Source organism: Oryx dammah, unplaced genomic scaffold, assembly GCF_014754425.2.
Source record: "Oryx dammah isolate SB20612 unplaced genomic scaffold, SCBI_Odam_1.1 HiC_scaffold_1, whole genome shotgun sequence".
In the NCBI taxonomy this organism is placed as follows: Eukaryota; Metazoa; Chordata; class Mammalia; order Artiodactyla; family Bovidae; genus Oryx; species Oryx dammah.
The window spans coordinates 52,614,890-52,637,587 of NW_024070185.1; the positions used below are offsets into that span (position 1 = coordinate 52,614,890).

General features: G+C 36.7%; 1 protein-coding gene and 1 pseudogene across 3 annotated transcripts in view; one reads left to right on the top strand and one right to left on the bottom strand.

Annotated features, from left to right (window-relative positions):
• VPS13A (vacuolar protein sorting 13 homolog A) overlaps positions 1-22,698 on the top strand; it is a 277,384-nt gene that overhangs the window by 200,110 nt on the left and 54,576 nt on the right. For all 3 annotated transcript variants that reach the window (XM_040257403.1, XM_040257484.1, XM_040257562.1), the window contains exons 51-54: positions 4,829-4,957; positions 5,341-5,474; positions 12,981-13,110; positions 19,521-19,753. In XM_040257403.1, coding sequence (XP_040113337.1) covers positions 4,829-4,957; positions 5,341-5,474; positions 12,981-13,110; positions 19,521-19,753 — 626 coding nt within the window. The remainder of the gene's footprint in view (positions 1-4,828; positions 4,958-5,340; positions 5,475-12,980; positions 13,111-19,520; positions 19,754-22,698) is intronic.
• Positions 10,540-11,092, bottom strand: LOC120875444 (annotated as a pseudogene).

The window sequence follows — 22,698 nt, forward strand, 5'->3', positions numbered from 1 at the left end:
TATGTATGCTATTTGAACCTTCAAGTGAGCTTTTATTTGAATAATTATATTTCTCATTTTTAGAAGTTGTATCTTTTTTCATGTTTACCTGTTCATTCATTTTTTTCAACAAATATTTATTGTGTACTCTTTATGTGCCATATTTTAACAAAACCACAAGTCCCTGTCCTGTATAGTTTACATTTCAATGGGAGCTTGGGGGAACCATTAAATTGATAATGCCATAGTCAATTAGTAAAATACATCGTATATTTAAAGGTGACAAGTCTAATAGAGAAAAAGGAAATAAGACAGGCTAAGAGGTATTTTGAGTTCTAATATGCAAAGAGTGGGCTGTAATTTTACATAATGTAGTCAAGGATGAGACTTGTTGAGGTCACATTTGAACAGATATGGAAAAAATGTGCAGGGCTTCCCAGGTGGTGCAGTGGTAAAGAATCTGTCTGCCAATGCAGGAAACTTAAGGGATGCAGATTCGATCCCTGGGTTGGAAAGATCCCTTGGAGTAGGAAGTGGCAACCCACTCCGGTATTCTTGAGAGGAAAATTCCATGGACAGAGGAGTCTGGCAGGCTATAGTCCATGGGATCTCAAAGAGTCAGCCATGACTGAGCATACACATACTGAAGAAAATGTTAGAGGTACGCTTGACAAGAGTTCAGCCGAGCTGGAAGCTCAGCTGCCAGGTACAGAAACAACTGATTCAGTTCAGTTCAGTTCAGTTCAGTCACTCAGTTGTGTCCCGACTCTTTGCGACCCCATGAACCGCAGCACGCCAGTCTCCCCTCTCCATCAACAACTGCCGGAGTCTATGTCCGTCAAGTCGATGATGCTATCCAGCCATCTCATCCTCTGTCATCCCCTTCTCCTCCCACCCTCAATCTTTCCCAGAATCAGGGTCTTTTCAAATGAGTCACGTCTTCGCATCAGGTAGCCAAAGTATTGGAGTTTCAGCCTCAGCATCAGTCCTTCCAATGAACACCCAGGACTGATCTCCTTTAGGATGGACTGGTTGGGTCTCCTTGCAGTCCAAGGAACTCTCAAGAGTCTTCTCCAACACCACAGTTCAAAAGCATCAATTCTTCGGTGCTCTGCTTTCTTTATAGTCCAATTCTCACATCCATACACGACCACTGGAAAAACCATAGCCTTGACTAGATGGACTTTTGTTGACAAAGTAATGTCTCTGCTTTTTAATATGCTGTCTAGGTTGGTCATAACTTTCCTTCCAAAGAGTAAGCGTCTTTTAATTTCATGGCTGCAGTCACCATCTGCAGTGATTTTGGAGCCGAGAAAAATAAAGTCAGCCACCGTTTCCTCTGTTTCCCCATCTATTTGCCACAAAGTGATGGGACCAGATGTCATGATCTTAGTTTTCTGAATGTTGAGCTTTAAGCTGATTAAGACAACAAGTCAAAGTAAAAGTGACAGTCAGGACTTTAATGACTTACTGCAGTAGTATAAGTAAGAGGCTAAGTGAAGAACACACCAACTCCTTTTGTTCTCTTTTTCCTATGAAACAAACAGCAGTTGGTTAGGGGTGAGGTGGATCAATGAGGGTAGTATCATTGTCAGGGGAGCCCTGAACAAAAAGCTGGTACTGTTTTATGGATCTAGGGGATGTGAGAAAGCAAAGGAATGGGGCTAAGAGTGGAATAGTACTGAGTACCAAGTCAGAATAGAGAAAAAAATATTATCATATCCCCCTCTTTCCTTAATAGAGATCTTGCAGAAGTTCCTGAGGAAGGCCTCTGCCAAAAGCCCTGATAAAGAGGCCTGTGAATACAGGTGCCCATAGTAGGAATGCAGGTACTTGTAAGGGCATGACTAGAAATGGGGTTGAATTCTTGAGAATGAAGTGCACTGCATTCTGGCCATGCACCTAGTCTGGTGTGGGGAGGGCTGCTTTGCCCTGTGAAACCTGTCAAATAAAGATAAAGCCTTTATAACTGCCGCTGGTATGACCTGAAAAGTTGCACATAGATTTTTAGCCAGGAGCTGGACCCCTCAGTTCATTTCAGTCAGTTAGTCATGTCCAATTCTCGGACCGCAGGGACTGCAGCACACCAGGCTTCCCTGTCCATCACCAACTCCTGGAGCTTACTCAAACTCATGTCCATCAAGTCAGTGATGCCATTCAACCATCTCATCTTCTGTTGTCCCCCTGTCCTCCTGCCTTCAGTCTTTTCCAGCATCAGGGTCTTTTGTAATGAGTCAGTTTTTCACATCAGGTGGCCAACGTATTTGAGCTTCAGCTTCAGCATCAGTCCTTCCAATGAAAATTCATGACTGATTTCCTTTAGGATGGACTAGTTTGATCTCCTTGGCAGTCCAAGGGACTCTCAAAGGTCTTCTCCAGCACCACAGTTCAAAAGCATCAATTCTTTGGTGCTCGGCTTTCTTTATAGTCCAACTCTCACATCCATACATGACTACTGGAGAAACCATAGACTTGACTATGTGGACCTTTGTCGGCAAGGTAATGTCTCTGCCTTTTAATATGCTGTCTAGGTTTGTCTTAGCTTTTCTTCCAAGGAGCAAGTGTTTTTTTATTTTCATGGCTGCAGTCACCATCTGCAGTGATTTAGGAGCCCAAGAAAATAAAATGAATTGCTGCACCCAGGGTTGATGATCTAAAGTAAGAGAATATTTGGCATGGGGATAGCAAAAGAGGCCAGTATTATTGGAGAGGGAAAAGTAGAAGAGAACAAGACTTACCAATGATAAAAAGTAATTCTGTAGAACTTTGAGACCCATTACAAGGATTTTAACTTTTGCTCTCAGTGAAATGGAGAGGGCTGTTGGAGGGTTTGAACAGTGATTAAACACAGTAGGCTCTCAGCAAATATTTGTTGAATGAATATATGAATATTTTTGGCAGATGTTTCATCATTTGAGTCCATGGATTCTTAGTTTGTTGGATGTAGTGCATGTGTGCATGCTAAGGTGTTTGATTCAGTCATGTCCAACTCTTTGCAAACCTATGGGCTCTAGCCCGCCAGGCTCCTCTGTGTATGGGATTCTCCAGGCAAGAATACTGGAGTGGGTTGCCATGCCCTCCTCCAGGGGATCTTCCTGACCCAGGGATCCCACCTGTGTCTCTTACATCTACTGCCTTGGCAGGCAAATTCTTTACCACTAGTACCACATAGAACTCTCCATATATCTAGATGCTAAGATTATAATTCCAGCTTTGTTTTACTGTATATATTTTTTAGGTATATCTTTTTCCATACTTTCATTTACAGTAGTTTTATGTCTTGATTTATTTATTTATTTATTTATTTATTTTTTTAAATTTATTTTTAATTTTTACTTTACAATTCTGTATTGGTTTTGGCATGTCAATCTATGTCTTGATTTATATGTCAGTTGCAGATAAGATTATTAGCTCTTCTGTTTTTAAAAACCTAATCTATAGCTTCTATCTTCTAATAGTTTCTGTTTACGGTAATTGCAATTACAAACACATAACAGGTTATTATTTTTTACTTTACTTTCTCTTTTGTCAATTTCAGCTTTTCTTAAGGTAAATTTCTGTTGCTAGTTTAAATTCTTCACATTTTAATTTTGGCTTACAGTAGTCAACTTTCACATGCAATTTATGGTTATTAGCTATGTTGATAAACATATATAAATTTTTTTCCCCACTACAAAAGACAAGTACTTTGGTACTTTCTTTAGTCTCAGGAGGTCGAGCAGGAAACTCTTTCAAAAGGTATAGCATATATTACTAAACATAAAACATACATTTTAAAGCCAAGTCTACCAGGAAGTAGCAAGGCTTGGGGGTTTTAAAAGAGCACATAATTTTTAGTCTTGTTAGTTCCTCCTGGGAAATATGCTTGGCTTAGTATTGTTACTGTTTTGAGTTTCCCAGGTAAGTTTCCCAGATGACTTTCCCAGATAAGTGTTGCTAGAAGCCCTGAATGGGAACTTTCTCAGCCTCTTACGGCGTTAACCATGTCCCATGTCTAGTTCCATTAATTACTTTTTATGACTGAATAAAACTGACTTTAACAAGCTAAGGCACTTGGCACTAACATCAAGGTTCTGCTACATTGCCCTCAGGTCATATGATGAGGCTCTCATACATCTCATTGAATTATGTGGTTACCAGCCGGGTCAGAGCCTATCACACTAAGACTTGGTTTACATAATAGTTTACAGACAAGGCTGGTTCTCCGTTTCCTGTTCTTTTAGCTCTTTTGTTTCCAGCTCCTGTTGTCTTCTTTGTAGGTGCATAACTCCTCCTATTCTGTTAGTTTGGCTTCCAGATCACTGATATCCAGGTTGTTTCTTAAGATTTTGAGCCTGTTTTCTAGTCTGAACTTTAAGACTTTAGATACTTCTCTTTTTGTTTTTGTTTTATCCTTATTTGACTTCCAAGACTCTGGATTTAGTATTTGTCCTGACTCAACATTTGTGTGTACTTTGACTACTGCTTAAATTACTGGTACCCACAGCCCAATTGTGATTTTTTCGTAATAGAACATTCCCCTATTTTAAACTGATCACTTTGGCTCAGTTTACTTACTTACTTTTCAGTCTGACTCTAGCTGTGGACCCATTAACATCTCTTCACAGCACTCTAATTATTTCAGCTCTTCAACTTACTACCCATTACTGTTTGTGTTCAAAGTGCCCACAAGTGGCGCCCTATCTCAAAATCAACAATTTATAGCTAAGCAATACAGTAACCAAAGTAGTGTTGACAGACGTTTATTTAAAACTATTTTAAGTCTACTCTGATGGGTTTATTAAAATGATAAAGGTCTTCATGGTGAAATCATTTTTTAAAAAATAAGTATGTGTAATATGTGTTTTAGTGTGTCCCCTTTTGGCCTGAGGATGCTTCTAATAAACTTCTTATTCAAGTTGAAAGAAGTGAAAGACCTCCCCAAAAGATACATTTTAATAAGGAAGAAAGTTGTATTTTACTGCGTCTAGACAATGAGGTAAGTGATTTTTGTGTGTATGTGATTAGAGAAGCTAATATATATACTTACTCTTTTTAATAGTGATTTTTGTTTGTTTTACCAAAAATGAACAAACACTTCTCTTTGTAAAGGAAAAAAGATCTAAAAGGACACAAGAGACATAAACAATTTAATTGTTACATAGGAAGTTATAGTGCCTGGAGTAAACCACATCTTGAATTTGACCCATCTATCTATGATAACTGAGAGTCATGGTTTTTTCTAAATCATAAAAGCAAATGTATTAGCTATAGTTTTAAGAACAGTTTTATTATTAAGAATAGTTTTATTATTAAATGTTACTGGTTAATGTTCTTTGGAAATGATCACATTAGAGAATATTTTCCTTTCCTTTTTTCTAGCTTGGAGGTATTATAGCAGAAGTTAATTTGGCTGAGCATTCTACAGTTATTACATTTTCAGATTATCGTGATGGAGCCGCTACATTTCTGTTAGTAAATCACACCAAGAATGACATTGTTCAGTATAAGCAAAGGTAAGAGGATTATTACAGATACAGTATCCTCCGATTTTAGCAGAGTCTAAGTGATAAAACTTTTTGATAATTTCTTAAGAGTATAAAAACCAATAATGGCATTATGGCCATGTAAAACAATGTTCTCGTTAAAAAAAATGTGTACTGAAATATATAGGTTTAAAACTGACTTGATATCTGTAATTTACTATTTGAAAAGTTTTAATGTAATTGATAAAAAACATGAATTTCAGTTGTCCAACCTAATGATTAAATGTTTGTATAGATATTGTAAAATCATCACAACTATAAGTCTAGTTAACATCTGTCACTGTCTATCGAGAGTTTTTTTTTGTGTGTGTGATGAGAACTTTTAAGATTTACTCTCTTAGCAACTTTTGCATATAAAATAGAGTATTATTAACTGTAGTCATCATGTTGTACCTCACATCCCCATGACTAATTTTAGAAATGTAAGTTAGTACCTTTTGACCCCCTTTACTCATTTCATCTGTCCCTGCCCCTGCCTGTAGCTTCTACCAATCTATTCTCTATGTGTTTGGTTCTTTTGGTGGTTTTCTTTTTTTCTTGCTTCTTTAGATTTCACATTTAACTGAGATAATATGGTATTTTCTTTCTCTCACTGGCTTATTTCACTTATCATAATGCCATTAAAGTCCATCCATGTTGTTTCAGATGGCAAGATTTCCTTCTTTTCTATGGCTGAATACTGTTTAATTCTATGTGTATAGAATGAAATATGTGTGTGTATGTGTGCATATATATTTATATACATACCCTTTTTTTTCAGTGGACACTTAGGTTGTTTCCATGTCTTGGTAATTATATGTAATACTGCAGTAAGTACGCATATTTGTTTTGAATTAGTGTTTTCATTTCCTTTGAATAGATATATCCAGTTGCTTGATCACATGTTCTGTTTTTAGTTTTTTGACAAGCCTCCATACTGTTTTCCATAGTGGCTGCACCAGTTTACATTACCATTGACAATACACAATACCTTTTTTCCCCAAATTGTCACCAACATTTATTTATTTTCTTATCTTTTTGATGATAATGATTCTAATAGTGTGGGATGATATCTCATTGTGGTTTTGATTTGCATTTCCTTGATGATTAGTGATATAATTTACTTTACAATACTTCAAAAAAAAAAAAAAAAGAACTGAAGCAACTATGGCAAAAGCTTGATCAGTGCAGAATCTGGTGAGGAAATTGTCAGAGTCTATCATAAGCATTTTGTCTAGTTTTGAAATTTTTTTATTTTTATTGAACATAATGTAAATATTGATCCTTCAGATTTTTTTTCGAACAACAGATAACATTTTCCTTGCTGAGGCATATGGGAAAGGAGCACTACGTTTTTAAGCTTTGCTAAAGACCATGTTTATATATTTATTTCAGGATTACTCATAACATCATTTGTTTCAATATAATGTGATATCATATCCTCCTAGTACGACTACAGTTTACATAACCTTTTCCTCTATTTATGGGTCCCAGGTTGTCTTGAATTTATTTTGTCTACTTTTTTAGTTTGTTTTCATGTCACTTACCCGTGGGCCCATGTTTATCAGCGCATTTCTGCTTTTTTTTCCCCCTGCTAACTGTACAATTTTAATCATTGACTAAAATAAAATAGGCGTTGATTGAGTGAGAACCCCAGGTTGATCTAGCATATACCTGGAACTCCTCCTTGCCCATCAGTTCTCTCATTTGTGGAATATGTTGAGAGAGAGGAGAGCCTGTTTTCTATGATTATCCATATTAAAAAAATAGTAAATTGTATGATTAAAACTGGCAAAAGCAAGTAGAAATGGCTTTCACTTATTTGCCCTTCAGTTCATTTACTTCAGCTACCCTTTCTTGAATTTTCACAAAATTAAGACCTCCAGAAAATGATTTGAATGACTTATTTTCTTAATTCTCTCAAACATATTACATAACTGGTAACATTCTAAGATACATAGGAGCCAAGCTGATTCTTTATATACTGTGGATAACATAGGGCTGCTGCTGCTGTTGCTTCAGTCATATCCGACTCTGTGCGACCCCATAGACGGCAGCCCACCAGGCTCCCCCATCCCTGGGATTCTCCAGGCAAGAACACTGGAGTGGGTTGCCATTTCCGTCTCCAATGCATGAAAGTGAAAAGTGAAAGTGAAGTCGCTCAGTCGTATCCGACTCCTAGCGACCTCATGGACTGCAGCCTACCAGGCTCCTCCATCCATGGTATTTTCCAAGCAAGAGTACTGGAGTGGGTTGCTTTGGCCTTCTCCGATAATATAGGGCATCATAGCTTAATTCTCTGACATCTGGTTGAGCCTGGCTAATGCTGAACAAGGGACTTTATCAGCCCTTTCTTTGGGCTTGACTTTGCACTCTTATTTATAGTCCATTTCAGATATGAAATGTTTTAAAATTTTACCTCCTGCATTGTTACAATTATAAAAGTAAGGGATGTAAGAGAAACTAAAATGTGATCCTGTGTAGAAATTCTGAAACTGCAAACTTAGTCATAAAGGGAGTTTATAAAATTAACAATGTGCAAGAATGAACATGGGATTTAGATTTATAATTATTTGAAGAAGTGAAGTGAGGTTAAAGTTGCTCAGTCGTGTCTGACTCTTTGCAACCCCATGGACTATACAGTCCATGGAATTCTCCAGGCCAGAATACTGGAGTGGGTAGCTGTTCCCTTCTTCAGGGGATCTTCCCAACCGAGGGATTGAACCCAGATCTTCTGCATTGCAGGTGGATTCTTTACCAGCTGAGCCACAAGGGAAGCCCAATTATTTGAAGAACTTCTTAAATCGAGAGCATGGAATTTTGGTTTAAAAGAGGATTGAATCCAGATCCCCAAATCTTTACTCCAGTGTAGCCTTCTACTGAGTTTCATGCTACCACCTTTTCCTAAATACTGTATTACATAAGAAGCTAACGTGATTCAAAGCTGACCTCATCTTTTGAACTGCAAAATCTCTTTGTCCTCTATATCCTTATCTCAGTAAATGACACTGTCATTCACCCTTGTGATTCTAGATTTCTCCTGCCTCACCATGCCATCCAGTTAAACTCTTATTTTTAAAAAAAAATTTTCTCTTCTTGTCTACTCTCTTCTGTCTTTTCCGATAGCTCCTCTCTCCAACATTTATTTCTTGAGTAGATTTTAAGTCTGATACTCTAGTAAATCCTCCAGAGGTAGGTTTCTAAAAATATTAAATAGGAGCATCCCAGGTGACTCAGTGGTAAAGAATCTGCCTGCCAGTGCAAGAGATGTGGGTTCAATCCCTGGGTCCAGAATATCCCCTGGAGTAGGAAATTCCAACCCACTCCAGTATTCTTGCTTAGAAAATTCCATGGACAGACTGGGGGGCTGCAGTCCATAGGGTTGCAAAGAGTCAGACATGACTGCGTGAATGAACGTGTGCACATGCACGCACGCACGCACGCACACAAATACCGAAAGAATGAAAATTTTAAAAATAACATGTCTCTGTCTTGTTTAAAGTTCTTTAGTGATTTTCCATTCTTTTAAAATGTTTGTATACTACTCTTCTAAATGTTTTTCTTCCTGTTGTCTCTTACCCTGACCTTAAGTCCAAGTGAAGTGTTTGTTTCCTGAATGCTCTGGGCTCTTCCATGTGTTATTACCATTCCAGTTGCTCCTTTCTGCTAGAAAAGCTTCATTTCCACGCAGTCCTTTCCGTCACCTCCTTAGTCTGTATACCCAGTTTTCCGTTGCATCTTTGCATACATATATTAAAGCGTTTGTCACATTGTATTGTCATTTTCTTGTGAAGTTACTACTTGTACATAGTTAATAGTCTGAGGATTCTGGTTGCTTTTTATTTTCTTTGAATTCCCTGAGGTCAATTTGAGGTTAATTTTTTCATAAAGAATGTTCTGCGGTAAATGAAATAGACTTAAAGCATTTGTAAATATATTCAACCTAATTTATCTGAACAACACTGTTACATTTGCTATTCTTTCATAGAAAAGTAAGGAATATAGAACTTTTGTTTCCTCTGCCTTCCCTTCCCTTGGCTTTTTTGTTGTTGTTAGTGTGATTTTTGTTGCTGTTGTTGTTGAGTCTCTCAGTCATGTCTGACTCTTTGCGACCCTATGGACTGACTGTAGCATGCCAGGCTTCCCTGTCCTTCACTATATCCCAGAGTTTACTCAGACTTACGTCCATTGAGTCGATGATGCCATCCAGCCATCCCATCTTCTGTCACTCCCTTTTCCTCCTTCCCTCAATCTTTCCCAGCATTAGGGTCTTTTCCTATGAGTCAACTCTTTGCAGCAGGTGGCCAAAGTATTGGAGCTTCAGTTTCAGCATCAGTCCTTCCAATGAATATTCAGGGTTGATTTCTTTTAGGATTGACTGGTTTGCTCTCCTTGCTGTCCAAGGGACTCTCAAGAGTCTTCTCTGACACTGCAGTTCAAAAGCATCAGTTCTTCAGGGCTCAGCCTTCTTTACGGTCCAACTCTCACATCCATACATGACTACCAGAAAAACCATATCTTTCACTATATGAACCTTTGTCAGCAAAGTGATATCTCTGCTTTTTAATACTCTGTCCTACATATAAAAATAATATCACTAGATGTCTGGTTTTTTTTAATATTCTGTAGAAAAACTGTGAAAAGCATAATCTTTGATGCCAAAAATGTTGACATTTTGATTCAGTTCTTTTTTTACTGTTGCTCTCTGTTTATATTTCTGAATCTCTTGTTTTTAACAGCTATTGCAAGCATGTAAATTTGCTTCAGAAACACAATTTTAAATGAATGCATGATATTCCATCATTTAGGTGCACTATAATTAAATGTTCCTTTATTGTTGAGAATTTGTTTCTATTTTATATGTTAAAAATCTCTCTTTTAGTCAAAATTTTTATCCTGTTTGTAATCCTTTTAAAGACTAATTATGATTCCTTGCCATACTTTTTTGTCATATAGATTATTTTCTTCAAATGACGACTTGGAAAATATAATTTTACTTCTCTTTTTTTTTTTTTTTTTAAGTTGTTTCAAAGTAGTTTATTTAGGGGTTCTATTTTCACTCCTCAATAGATTTTGTGTATTTCTCATATGTTTCTTCACTCATTAGTTCATCTAGTTCTGAAGGGTTACTGAATGTCATCTTGATCAGCCAACCATCTTCATAACAGGACTTGTTGACAAGTCCTGGATTTTCTGCTAGAGCTTTATTAATTTTAGTTACTTCTCCTCATAGAGGAGAATAGAGTTCACTAGCAGCTTTCACACTTTCCAAAGCACCAAACTCCTCTTGTTTGTTCAACTTTGTCCCAACTTCAGGCAGACTACAGTAAACAACATCTCCCAAAGCTTCCTGTGCAAAATTGCTGATTCCCACTGTTCCAACACCATTTTCTGTTGTTACCCATTCATGTTTTTCTGTGAATTTCCGCACCGACAGCAGAGCAGGGCCAGTGCGCAGCGTCCGGATGGCACCGGGTCGCAGTCCCCAGGGCCGCAGCGAGCAGGGCGCGCTGGGTGCCGAGATGGCGCGCAGGCTGCAGACCGCGGCCCGCACGCTCCACACCACGCGCAGCGCCATGTTCGCACGGGTGCAGAGGGTCTCCGCGCGGCACCTTGAGCACCCCGGCCGGCGGGGGCGGGGCGGGACAGGGCGGCCCCGGGCCTACTTATCTTGTACATAGTTACTTTTGGTGTTCTTGAAGATTTTGATGCGTTTAAAATTTTGAGAGTGAAACAGTATCCACTAATTTTCCATGAAAAATATAGAGTACTTTTTCATTTCCTTCAATTTCTCTTTCCAAATTCAGTTTCTTATGAATATAATTTGGGATTTTTGAGCCAGAGTAATATATGGTTAATTTTTCAAAACTATGTTATTGAAGATATTTGGATTGATTTATAATTGGATTTCCCTGGTAGCTCAACTGGTAAAGAATCCATCTGCAATTAGGAGACCCTAGTTCGATTCCTGGGTCGGGAAGATATGCTGGAGAAGGGATAGGCTACCCACTCCAGTATTCTTGGATTTCCCTGGTGGCTCAGCTGGTTAAGATTCTGCCTGCAGTGCAGAAGACCTGTGTTTGATCCCTGGATTGGGACTATCCCCTGGAGACGGGAAAGGCTACCAACTCCAGTATTCTCCATGGACTCTATAGTCCATGGGGTCGCAAAGAATTGGATACGACTGAGCAACTTTAACAATATTAACGAGTTAATTTATTTGACTGGTTTAGTTTAATGTTTTTGTACCACAGTTCTTAAAATTTTATTTTGACTCCTCTCTAGCTTGGTTGGAAAAAGTAAGGGTGTGTGATAATATGTTATGCTATTGCTTATTTCAAAATGTCTTACTTTTGGAAATTAACAATTTGCCATACAATTTTAAGTCATAACTCTTGCCTCAAATTTGTGTAGGCATTGCTGCATTGTTTTCTGGCATTCAGTTTTACAGAACAGAGTGAAAAAGTCTTATTTTTATTTCTCAGGGTAACTGTGATTTCCCTAGATCAGATTTAGGGATAGGCAGATTTCCCTCTATTTTCTTAAAATTTGACATTTTCCAAAGTCCTACATTCTGTGTTGGATGATATTGTTTCCATTCATTTAGGCTGATACCCAGTGAAGTCTAATCTGCAGAGTCAGCTTTTTCAGCTCAGAAAAGTTATATTGTATTATTTTTTTGGTTTGTAACTTCTCCATTTTCTTTTGGTGAATTGTTTTGTGAGTTGATTGAGTTTCTTAGATTTATATCCTGTGTCTTATGGTTTTTAAAAATAATTGAGCTGAATTTTGACACAGTAAAATTGACTCTTAGGAAAGTATTACCAGTTAAATTCTCTTAGATTTGGTACAGATAAGGTAAAGTAATTGAAATAATTTTCTTTCATAATTAATTAGTATTTAAAGTTGACAGAGTAGTTTCAGAAACCTGGAGATATTTTTTAAATTAATTGTTGACAGTGCTAGGTCTTCGTTGCTTTGTGCAGTCTTTCACCAGTTGCAGCAAGCTTGAACTACTCTTCCTTGAAGTGCTTGGGCTTCTCATTGTGGTGGCTTCTCTTCTTGTGGAGCATAGGTTCTAGGCTTCACAGTCCTTGTGCAGGGACCCAGTAGTTGTGATTCCCCAGCTCCAGAGCACAGGCTCAGTAGTCATAGCTCATGGAGTTAGTTGCTCTGTGGCATCTGGGATCTTTCCAGACAGGGATCCATGTCTCCTGCATTGGCAGGTGGATTCTTTACCTCTGAGCCACCAGGGAAACCCAACCTGAGATACTTATCTCCTAACTAGGGCGAACATTTCCCTTGAAATATTCTCATTATTTTCTCAGAAAACCACTTTTTTATTGTATAAGGAAAAATTTCAGTCTACTTTACTCAGAACTATCATAAATCTTAATTAATGGACTCAGAATTAATGAAGTATTATTTTAGATACTTAATATCTGTATACTGGCACTTAATTTACTGTTTGTTTTTTTTTTTTCCTATTTATGTCAGTTCCCTCAGTGAAATAGAAGATTCCCTCCCTCCTGGAAAAGCAGTATTTTATACATGGGCTGATCCAGTGGGCTCTAGAAAGCTGAAGTGGAACTGTGGAAAAAGCCACGGTGAAGTAACACAAAAGGATGTATGTACTGGGTTATTATGGTGTTCTTAGCAGGATTTTATTATTTTTTTTCAGCCTTACTAGTTTTGAGGCCTTTTTGTGTTTACACTTCTTAAACACTGCTGAAGATTTTTAAAGCAATATTCAAGCTTTAACTTAACCAAAAATGTTTAAAACTGGAAGCAGTCTTATTTTTTCTACTTTCTTATTTGCTTCTATTATATTATAAAGGGTAAACTTAGATACTTTCAGCATTCAATTTATAAACAGATACAAATATATTATTGCATTAAAGGTCATCTAAGTCAGTGTTGCTTCTGTGAAGGACATTTAGAAATCTATTAACATATGGCTTTATCTCTGAATGGCAGACTGTTGTTTTTTATAATAAAGTTAGGTATAAACATTCTCCAGTAACATATTAAATGACTTTCAGAAATTGTTTTATTAAAGTTTTATTGTCTTTCACAATTTATCTTCATTTGTTCCCTATTCCAGTGTCTTTTTTCTTGCCACTAGTTATTTTTTCTTATCAAATGAGTAAATGAATGAGTACTGAACGTTTACTAATTTTTATGTCTTTTGTTTTTTATCTTTTGAGATGATCATATGCTTTTGGGGCTTTGTCTTACTTGATTGTTATTTCAAATATTAGGCCAGCCTTGTACTTTTGGAATTGACTTGCTAATGTTTTGTTCAAGACTTTTGCTTGTATTCATGAAAGAAGTTGGCCTGTCACTGTCTTGTCTTGTAATAATCTTACCAGCTTTTAATATTAAGGTCATCCTGACTTCTAATACATGTTGGGAATTATCTACAATTTTTCTGTTTTCTGAAAGAGTTCATGTTAGACGGGTATGGTTTGTAGAATGTTTGGAATGTTTGCTATAGAGTTCACAAGTGAAGCCTCGTCATCTTACCTGCAATGGTCTTTGTAAGAAAGTTTTAAAATGATGAATGCTACTTTTTGTTGATAGGGCAGTTCAGTTTTCTACTTTTATTTGTGTGGTTTTGATAAGAGTTTTTCTAAGAATGCATTTATCTCATCTCAGTTTTCTAATATATTGATATAAATGTTTTTATAATATCCATATTTTTATCTTTTTAAGATTTATAGTGATGAGTCTTCTTTTTGTTCCGTTCCTAGTGTAGAAGATTTGTGCCTTCATTCCTTTTTGCCCTGTTTTGCTGAGTTTTATTAGTTTAGTTAGTTTCAGTTTAGTTTTGTCTGTCAGAAAACCATCAATTTGCCCTTTTGATGATCTCTTTTATACATTTGTTTTCATTTTCGCCTATTTTTGCCTAATCTATATTATATTCTTTCACCTTTTTTCTGTTTTAATTTGGTAATTTTCTTTTAAACTCTTGAGATAGATAATTGTATTAATCTGCTCAGGATGCTATAACAAAATACCTTAGCCTGGATGCCTTAAACAGTGGAGATTCATTTCTAGTGGTACTGGAGGCGGGAAGCCTGAGATCAGAATGCCAGCATAGTCAAATTCTGGTGAACTTTATGAGGATGCTTCCTGGCTTGCAGATGACAGCCTTCTTGCTATGTCTTCACAGGGTGAAGAGAGAGGGGATGAGCTCTCTGGTATTTCTTATAAGGAAAGGAATACTGGTGTATCAGAGCCCCATTTACACCCTTCTCCTCCCCCATGACGTCATTTAACCATGATGTCATTACCTCCACCATATAGTCGTATTGGTGGCTGAGACTGTGACACATGAATGGGGAGAGAGGAGCAGCACAGATGAGTTCACAGCAGATACCTAGATCATTGCTTTTAGATTTTCTTCACTTTTTATTTGAAGTCACTTAAAGCCACAAGCTTCTTCCAAAAACAGTAGTAATTCTGTCTCACAGATTTGGCTGTATATTAATTATTTTTTAGTTCAAAATATTTTCTGAATTTCATTGTGATTTATTTTTATGTTTTGGCTTCATGGTTACTTAGGTAATAACTTATCAAAAGTATTTTCTTCGTTTATTTATTTCTAACTTAATTCCACTGTGACCAGAGAACATACTCTGAATCAGTTCATTGAAATTTATTGAAATCGACTTTGTGGGCTTGTCATCAATTTTTGTAAATATTTTATGTCTATTTGAAAAAAATACATATTCTGCAGTTGGCATACATATATGACATACATATTGACATACATATATGTCAATTTGTTCAAGTTTTGTTGAGCTGTTTAGATCTTCTATTAAGTTTTTTGTTTGTGCTTGTTCTGTTGTGTGAGAATGGTGTCTGAAATCATGGATCTAGGTATACCTTTTTTGTTTTTTTTTTAATTTGGGCTCTTACATTTTGAAACTGTGATTCAGTTCAGTTCAGTCACTCAGTCGTGTCCAACTCTTTGCGACCCCATGGATTGCAGCACGCCAGGCCTCCCTGTGCATCACCAACTTACAGAGTTTACTCAAACTCATTTCCATTGAGTTGGTGATGCCATCCAACCATCTCATCCTCTGTCGTCCCCTGCTCCTCCTGCCTTCAATCTTTCCAAGCATCAGGGTCTTTTCAAATGAGTCAGCTCTTTGTATCAGGTGGCCAAAGGATTGGAGTTTCAACTTCAACATCAGTCCTTCCAATGAACATTTAGGACTGATTTCCTTTAGGATGGACTGGTTGGATCTCCTTGCAACTATGTGATTAGGTAGATATAAATTTAGAATTGTCTATTTTTAAGCTGATTTTCATTAGTATATAATGTTGCAGTGCCCACCACAGTATCTTTTTAGGCTTAAATATTGAGACTTATAAAACTGTCATAGGCCACAGTTTGCAACTGCCTAACTGAGAGGATTATTGTTGTTGTTTAGTCGCTAAGTTGTGTCTGACTCTTCTGAGACCCCATGGACTGTATCCTGCCAGGCTCCTCTGTCCATGGGATTTTCCAGGCAAGAGTTGTTGACTAAAATATTATTCAAAACCTAAAAGTGTTGAGAGTTATGTTTTATTCGGCAGGAATTTTTAGGACTTCAACCCCAGGAGGCAGCATCTAAAGTATCCCTAAGAGAATTACTCTGAAGAGGCAAGGCGGTGTTGAGGGAGCCAAGATATATAAGAGTATTGCAACAAAGGACAGGTAGTCTGAACATCAAAAGATTATTGTTAAGAAAAGCAGATAAGTCAAGATAAGGCATTTAGCACTTTTCTGCGTATGGGAAGGTACAAGAGTCTGGGCTCACTGAACTCATTCTTTTGATATTCACCTCAGCTATCTGGGACTAGTATCCTGTGTTTTTATATTCTGAGTTCCCTCCGGGCTCACCAGCTCATCCTAGACTGTGACTGTAATTGTTGTTGACTGTGACATCCTTTGTTTACTGATATGGCAGGCAGTATTCCACTTACCAGAATCTATAGCTGATTAGTTTCATTTGTCTGAAAATGTCTTTATTTTGCTCTGTTTTTAGTGAAGTATTTCTGCCAGATATCAAATTTCAGTTTTGGCACCTCTTTCCTCTTCCTCTTAGGAATTCACCATTGCATGAATGTTAGACTTCTCATCATGTCTCTTACGACTTCTATGTGTTGTTCTAAGAGACATATTCTATGCTGTCTCTCATGACTTCTATGTGCTGTTTAATCCTTTTCTCTCCTTCCTTCAGTATGAATATTTCCTTCTGACTTGTTTTTCACTGTGCTTCTCTTACTGTGTCTAATCTCCTCTTAAAGTCTTCTGTTGAGTTCTTAATTTTAGTTATTGAAATATCAGTTCTAAGGTTTCTATTATAAAAGTTTTTGTTCCAAAATTCTCTATCTTGTTACATAATTTCTTGAATGTTCTGATCATACTACTTTAAAGACTCTCTGACAATTCCAATACCTAGATTTCTTTTGGATATTTTTAAATTTTCTCTTTTCTTGGTTTTCACTAAAATCCATTCTGTTTGCATGTTTATTTTTGACTCTGTGCTGAACATAGTATATGAAAAATTTTAAAGATAATTTGAGACTCCGTATGATGTTCCCTAACTTCTCAGTATTTGCTTCTTCTTTTTGAACTGACAGTTGTGAACTCTGAATACACAGACCACTTTGTCTTTTCTGTTACTTTTTTTTTGTTTTGTTTCTTGGTTTTATTTATTTATTTGACTACACTGAGTTTTAGTTGTGGCATGAGGGATCTTTAGTTACGGCCTGTGAACTCTTAGTTCCGGCATGTGGGATCTAGTTCCCAGACCCTGGATCCAACCTGAGCCCCCTGCATTGGAAACACAGAGTCTTAGCCATTGGACCACCAGGGAAGTCCCACAAAGTTCACTTTTATTGGCTTTCTTTCTCTCTCAGATCTTGGCATCATTAATTCATGCTATCTTGGAAGCTTTTCTCTCTTTTCAGACACATATTTTTCCTTTTTAGATGTTGTCCAACTTTTTGCTGTTAGCAAGAGGGTTTGTCTCAGACCACCCAGTCGTCAGTTGCCAGAACAGAAACCCATGATATCTTTTAAAAATTAAGCTTGTTAGCATATGGGAGTATAATGGCATTTTGTGTATTGATTTTTTTTTTTAAATCCAGAAAATTCACTGAATTCTCTTATTAATATTATTTGGTTTTTATTTTTCCACATGTACAATCATGACACTTAAAAATAATGAGAGTTTTGTTTTCTCCTTTTCAGTCCTTTCATCTTTAATTTCTTTTTGCCTTACTGGACTGGCTTGCATCTCTATATCCTGTTTAATAATAAACTGATGTTTACATATATTTTTGCCTTATTTCTGGTCTCAAGTTATATGACATCAACATTTACCTTTAAGAGTGATCTTTGCTGAACTTTGGAGTGTGTTTGGGAAGTTTGATAAGAGGTTAAAGAACTTCTCATGTAGTCTTTGTTTGCCAAAATTTTTTATTATTCCTGAATATTGAATTTTGTAAAATGTTTTCTCTCACATTTTATTTGCATAACATTCCTTTCTTACTTCATACATTCATCTTGGATCACTTTACTCTTGCTGGTACTTAATTCCTCCTGTAGAATTTGCTCAAGTGAATTTCTGTTGATGGTGATATTTAGTAGTTTTCATTTATCTTCAAGCATCTTTAGTTCTTGTACTTTTCTTCACTGAGGAATACTTTTGCTGAGTAAGGAATTCTGAGTTCCAAGTTGTTTTCTTTTTTTTTTTTTTTTTTCCGAGTTGTTTTCTTCTAGAATGTTGATTGTACTTTTCCATTGTCTTTCCAGTGTTGCTCTTGTGAAGTCCAGTGTTGTTTAAATGTATTTGAGAGGGTTGCCCGTGATTGGCCTAACTTTATTTTTTAAATTGATGATTATTAGATTTTTTAAAATTCATTTTAATATAAAAATAAAAATAATAAGCTATTTAACCTGTCGATTAGTACCTTTGCATTGGTTCAGTGCAGTTCGGTCACTCAGTCGTGTCCGACTCTTTGTGACCCCATGGATTACAGCACGCCAGGCCTCCCTGTGCATCACCAACTCCCGGAGTTCACTCAAACTCATGTCCATCGAGTCGGAGATGCCATCCAGCCATCTCATCCTCTGTTGTCCTCCTCCTGCCTTCAATCTTTCCCAGCATCAGGGTCTTTTCAAATGAGTCAGCTCTTTGCATCAGGTGGCCAAATTACTGGAGCCTCAGCTTCAATAAGTACTTTTGCATACTTATATCACAATGATAGTTGAAGTTTGCAAAGATAAACCTGTAATCCATTATAACATATTAGAAATATTTCAGAATTACTTAGAAATTAGCTTATTTACATCTTAATGTAGTTTTAGTATTATGTGTTGTATTTTAGAGAATGTTGTAAGTAACATGACTATAGTAACTTTTAATTTTAGTGGATTATAACATGAATGTGTACTGTATATTATAATACCTTGTTTAATCAGAATGTTCACTTAACCAGGAATTAATGGCTGACAGTTAACTATTAGAAGTTGATTATTTTAAACTCAAGACCCTGCTGTCAGCACAATGCTTATATATAAAGTCTTTCTGTAGTATTAACCCTGTAGTATTTGTGCTTTGTAGAGCATGCAACTGGGGTGTCAAATATTCTTTTATCTTATTTAGTTCACCTCTGAAAAGGAATAGAAGTTTCTGACTAAACAACTTTTAATGCATAACACATTGATTAGTGTTGTAATAAGGCAGAGAAGATAAATTCTTTGTTACTAATTAGCCTACAAAGGAAGACTAATTAGATTTCACTATGATATTAAAAGTTTACCTGTCTTCCTGACTTCGTAATGATTGTGGCAGAACTTTCATTAACTAATTTGAATTACGTAAATTTCCAAATGTTACACAATTGTTAATTTATTTTATTCCTATGAAGGAGGTACCATTACTATTCTCATTTTTCAAATGTGGAATATAGATTTCATGTTGGTTGGGACCAAACCCTAATTTTCTTTTTTTTTTTTTGATGATTTTATTTCAGGATATGATGACACCTATAAATTTGGGAAAAAAGACCATTTATTTAGTTTCATTTTTTGAAGGCTTACAACGCATAATTTTATTCACTGAAGATCCAAGAGTATTTCAAGTGACATATGAAAGTGAGAAAGCAGAGTTAGCAGAGCAAGAAATTGTGTTGGCATTACAAGATGTTGGGATTTCTCTTGTCAACAATTATACAAAGCAAGAAGTAGCCTATATTGGCATTACAAGGTTAGATTATTAGAATTTGGATACATTTAAGTGTAAGTTCTTAATCATTAAGAATGGTGATTGTAAAGTCTAAAATGAATTAGTTTAAATTTTGTTTTGACTATTCAGTGATACTAATCTAAGGTAATGCTAATTTAAAAGTGCTTTAATACTTTTTTTGCCTTTCAAGATAAAGATATACCAAAAATCAGATATATAAATCTCTCATCATGTTATTTTCCCAACTCTCTGAAAATTAGAATTATTCAACTTATTAAAAGTATATTTTCTTTCTTTAACATGTCACAAGGAAATGTTTAATTGTTTATTACCACCTTTTTCTATGAGTTTGTTTATTTTAAAGTGTGTTTGATCTGCTAAGCTGTGTTAGTTCCTGTTACATAACATAGTGACTCAGTATTTCTGTTTATTACAGTGATCACAATAAGTCTAATTACCATCTTACTTTCTAATCACTTTCTACTTTGATTTTGGCACTTTAAGGTCTAATAAGGTAATATTGTATTTACCATTTCCCACATAAGTCATCACCAGTAAAACTCTTCTTTCCTTTATGCACTTAATGTTTCTGTACGTAACTACTTGAAATTAGTATTTTTATCAGTTCAGTCAGTTCAGTTCAGTCACTCAGTTGTGTCCGACTCTTTGCAACCCCATGAATCGCAGTACACCAGGCCTCCCTGTCTGTCACCATCTCCCGGAGTTCACTCAGACTCACATCCATTGAGTCGGTGATGCCATCCAGCCATCTCATCCTCTGTCGTCCCCTTCTCCTCCTGCCCCCAAGCCCTCACAGCATCAGAGTCTTTTCCAATGTGTCAACTCTTCGCATGAGGTAGCCAAAGTACTGGAGTTTCAGCTTTAGCATCATCCCTTCCAAAGAACACCCAGGGCTGATCTCCTTCAGAATGGACTGGTTGGATCTCCTTGCAGTCCAAGGAACTCTCAAGAGTCTTCTCCAACACCACAGTTCAAAAGCATCAATTCTTTGGCACTCAGCTTTCTTCACAGTCCTACTCTCGCAGTACTGCCCTAATCTGAGACTGTTGCTAGATTCCAGTTTGTATAACAAGGATAATGTTTTAATCCCTTGAATTAAACTCTCAGATATATAAAGGTTTATGATACAGATTTGAATTCATTTTTCTATGTAAATTTGTCTAGAAATGTCTCTGACTTCTTGAATGGTAACTATGCCATTTAAAAAGGCATATTAAAGAAATTCCTGGGCAGTCTAGTGGTTAGTATTCAGCGCTTCCATTGGAGGGGCACAGATTCGATCCCTGGTCAGAGAACTAAGAACCTGTGTGCCAAGCAGTGCAGCCAAATCAATAAATAAGCATGTTAAAACTGTTTTCTTAGAAATTTTTATTGTTCTCAAAAAAATATTTTATTGCTGAAATAGAAAGTTCAAATAGACAACAGATTTTAAGCCTGTGAAACCTAATGTGCTGTCTCCTATGCTAAATGTTGTGAATGCAAAGGGAATTGATACATGATTTCTATCTTTCTGTTTATTAAGAGAACATAAATTTTAGAAGAAAGAGAACAAGAAATTTTAGAATGAGTAAAATTAAATAATTTACATACTTAAACAGAATGAGTGAAGTGATTTTAGAATGTGGATAGATTTTTTTTTGAGGTGTGGAAACTGGAAGCTGTTCAGAAGCCTCTTCTCCCACCTTTGTGTGTGTTTGTTTTTGCTATGTGGCATGGCATGCAGTATCTTAATTACCTGACCAAAGATCAAACCTGCATCCCCTGCAGTGAAAGCATGGAGTCTTAACTACTGGACCACCAGGGAGGTCCCAGAATGTGGGTAGATTTTTAAATTCTGTGTGTAAGTCTTTCAGTGGTTTTTTAGTAAATAAGATTTGTTCCATTCACTCTCTCTCCTAGATTACTATTTCACACTTGGCATGCATGTGTCCTATCAGACTCTTTTGAGACCCCATGGACTGTAGCTTGCCAGGTTCCTCTATCCATGGAATTTTCCAGTCAAGAATACTGCAGCAGGTTGCCATTTCCTCCCCAAGGATCTTCCCAACCCAGGGATTGAACCCACATCTTAAAGTCTCTAGCATTGGCAAGCAGATTGTTTATCACTGAGCCAGACTCTTTGCGATCCCATGGATTATACAGTTCGTGGAATTCTCCAGGCCAGAATAATGGAGTTGGTAGCCTTTCCCTTCTTCAGGGCATCTTCCCAACCTACGGCTCTAACCCAGGTCTCCTGCATTGCAGGGGGATTCTTTACCAGCTGAGCCACAAGGGAAGCCCATTTCACATTTTGCCTCTTTTAAAATCCCATTGTCTCTCAGCTCAATGCCTTGAGTCTTATTTCTCCAAGTAAACTGACGCAGTCAAAAAGGAACTTCCAAAGACCCACTCCCAACATCTCAGCTTCCTATGCACCAGTATTTTTTACCTATATATTGCAGCAACACACTTCCCACTTATCATAGATATATTGTATGTGCTCCTATTTAAACATAGTTTTCTTCTTTTGCACTATATCTCGTTCACTCTTGCCTCTTGAGACACTGACCTAGCAATCCTCTTCTTTCTCTGTCCTACTTCAATAATTTTTGGCTCCCTATTGAATTGTCCCAATAAGTTTAATATCTTTCAACTAAAAAAAATTCTCTTGAACCTACTTTCCCTGCTACCTACTGCATATTTCTTTGCTTTACTTTATAGCTGAACTCATTAGAAGTATTATCTATTTCAAACAATATTTTCACTCTCTCCAGTTCTTTTTTTTACCCATTTTTTTCTTTAACTGTTCTGAACAGGCTTTTGCTTTCAGTGTACCATAAAGCTGGTCTTGATAAGCTCACCAGAGACCTGTTTTCCCAGGTGCATTGTACAATTACCAGTCTTCATGTTGCTTAAGTTTATAACATTCTAACATTCTACACAAATCCCTCCTTGACCCAGTTTCT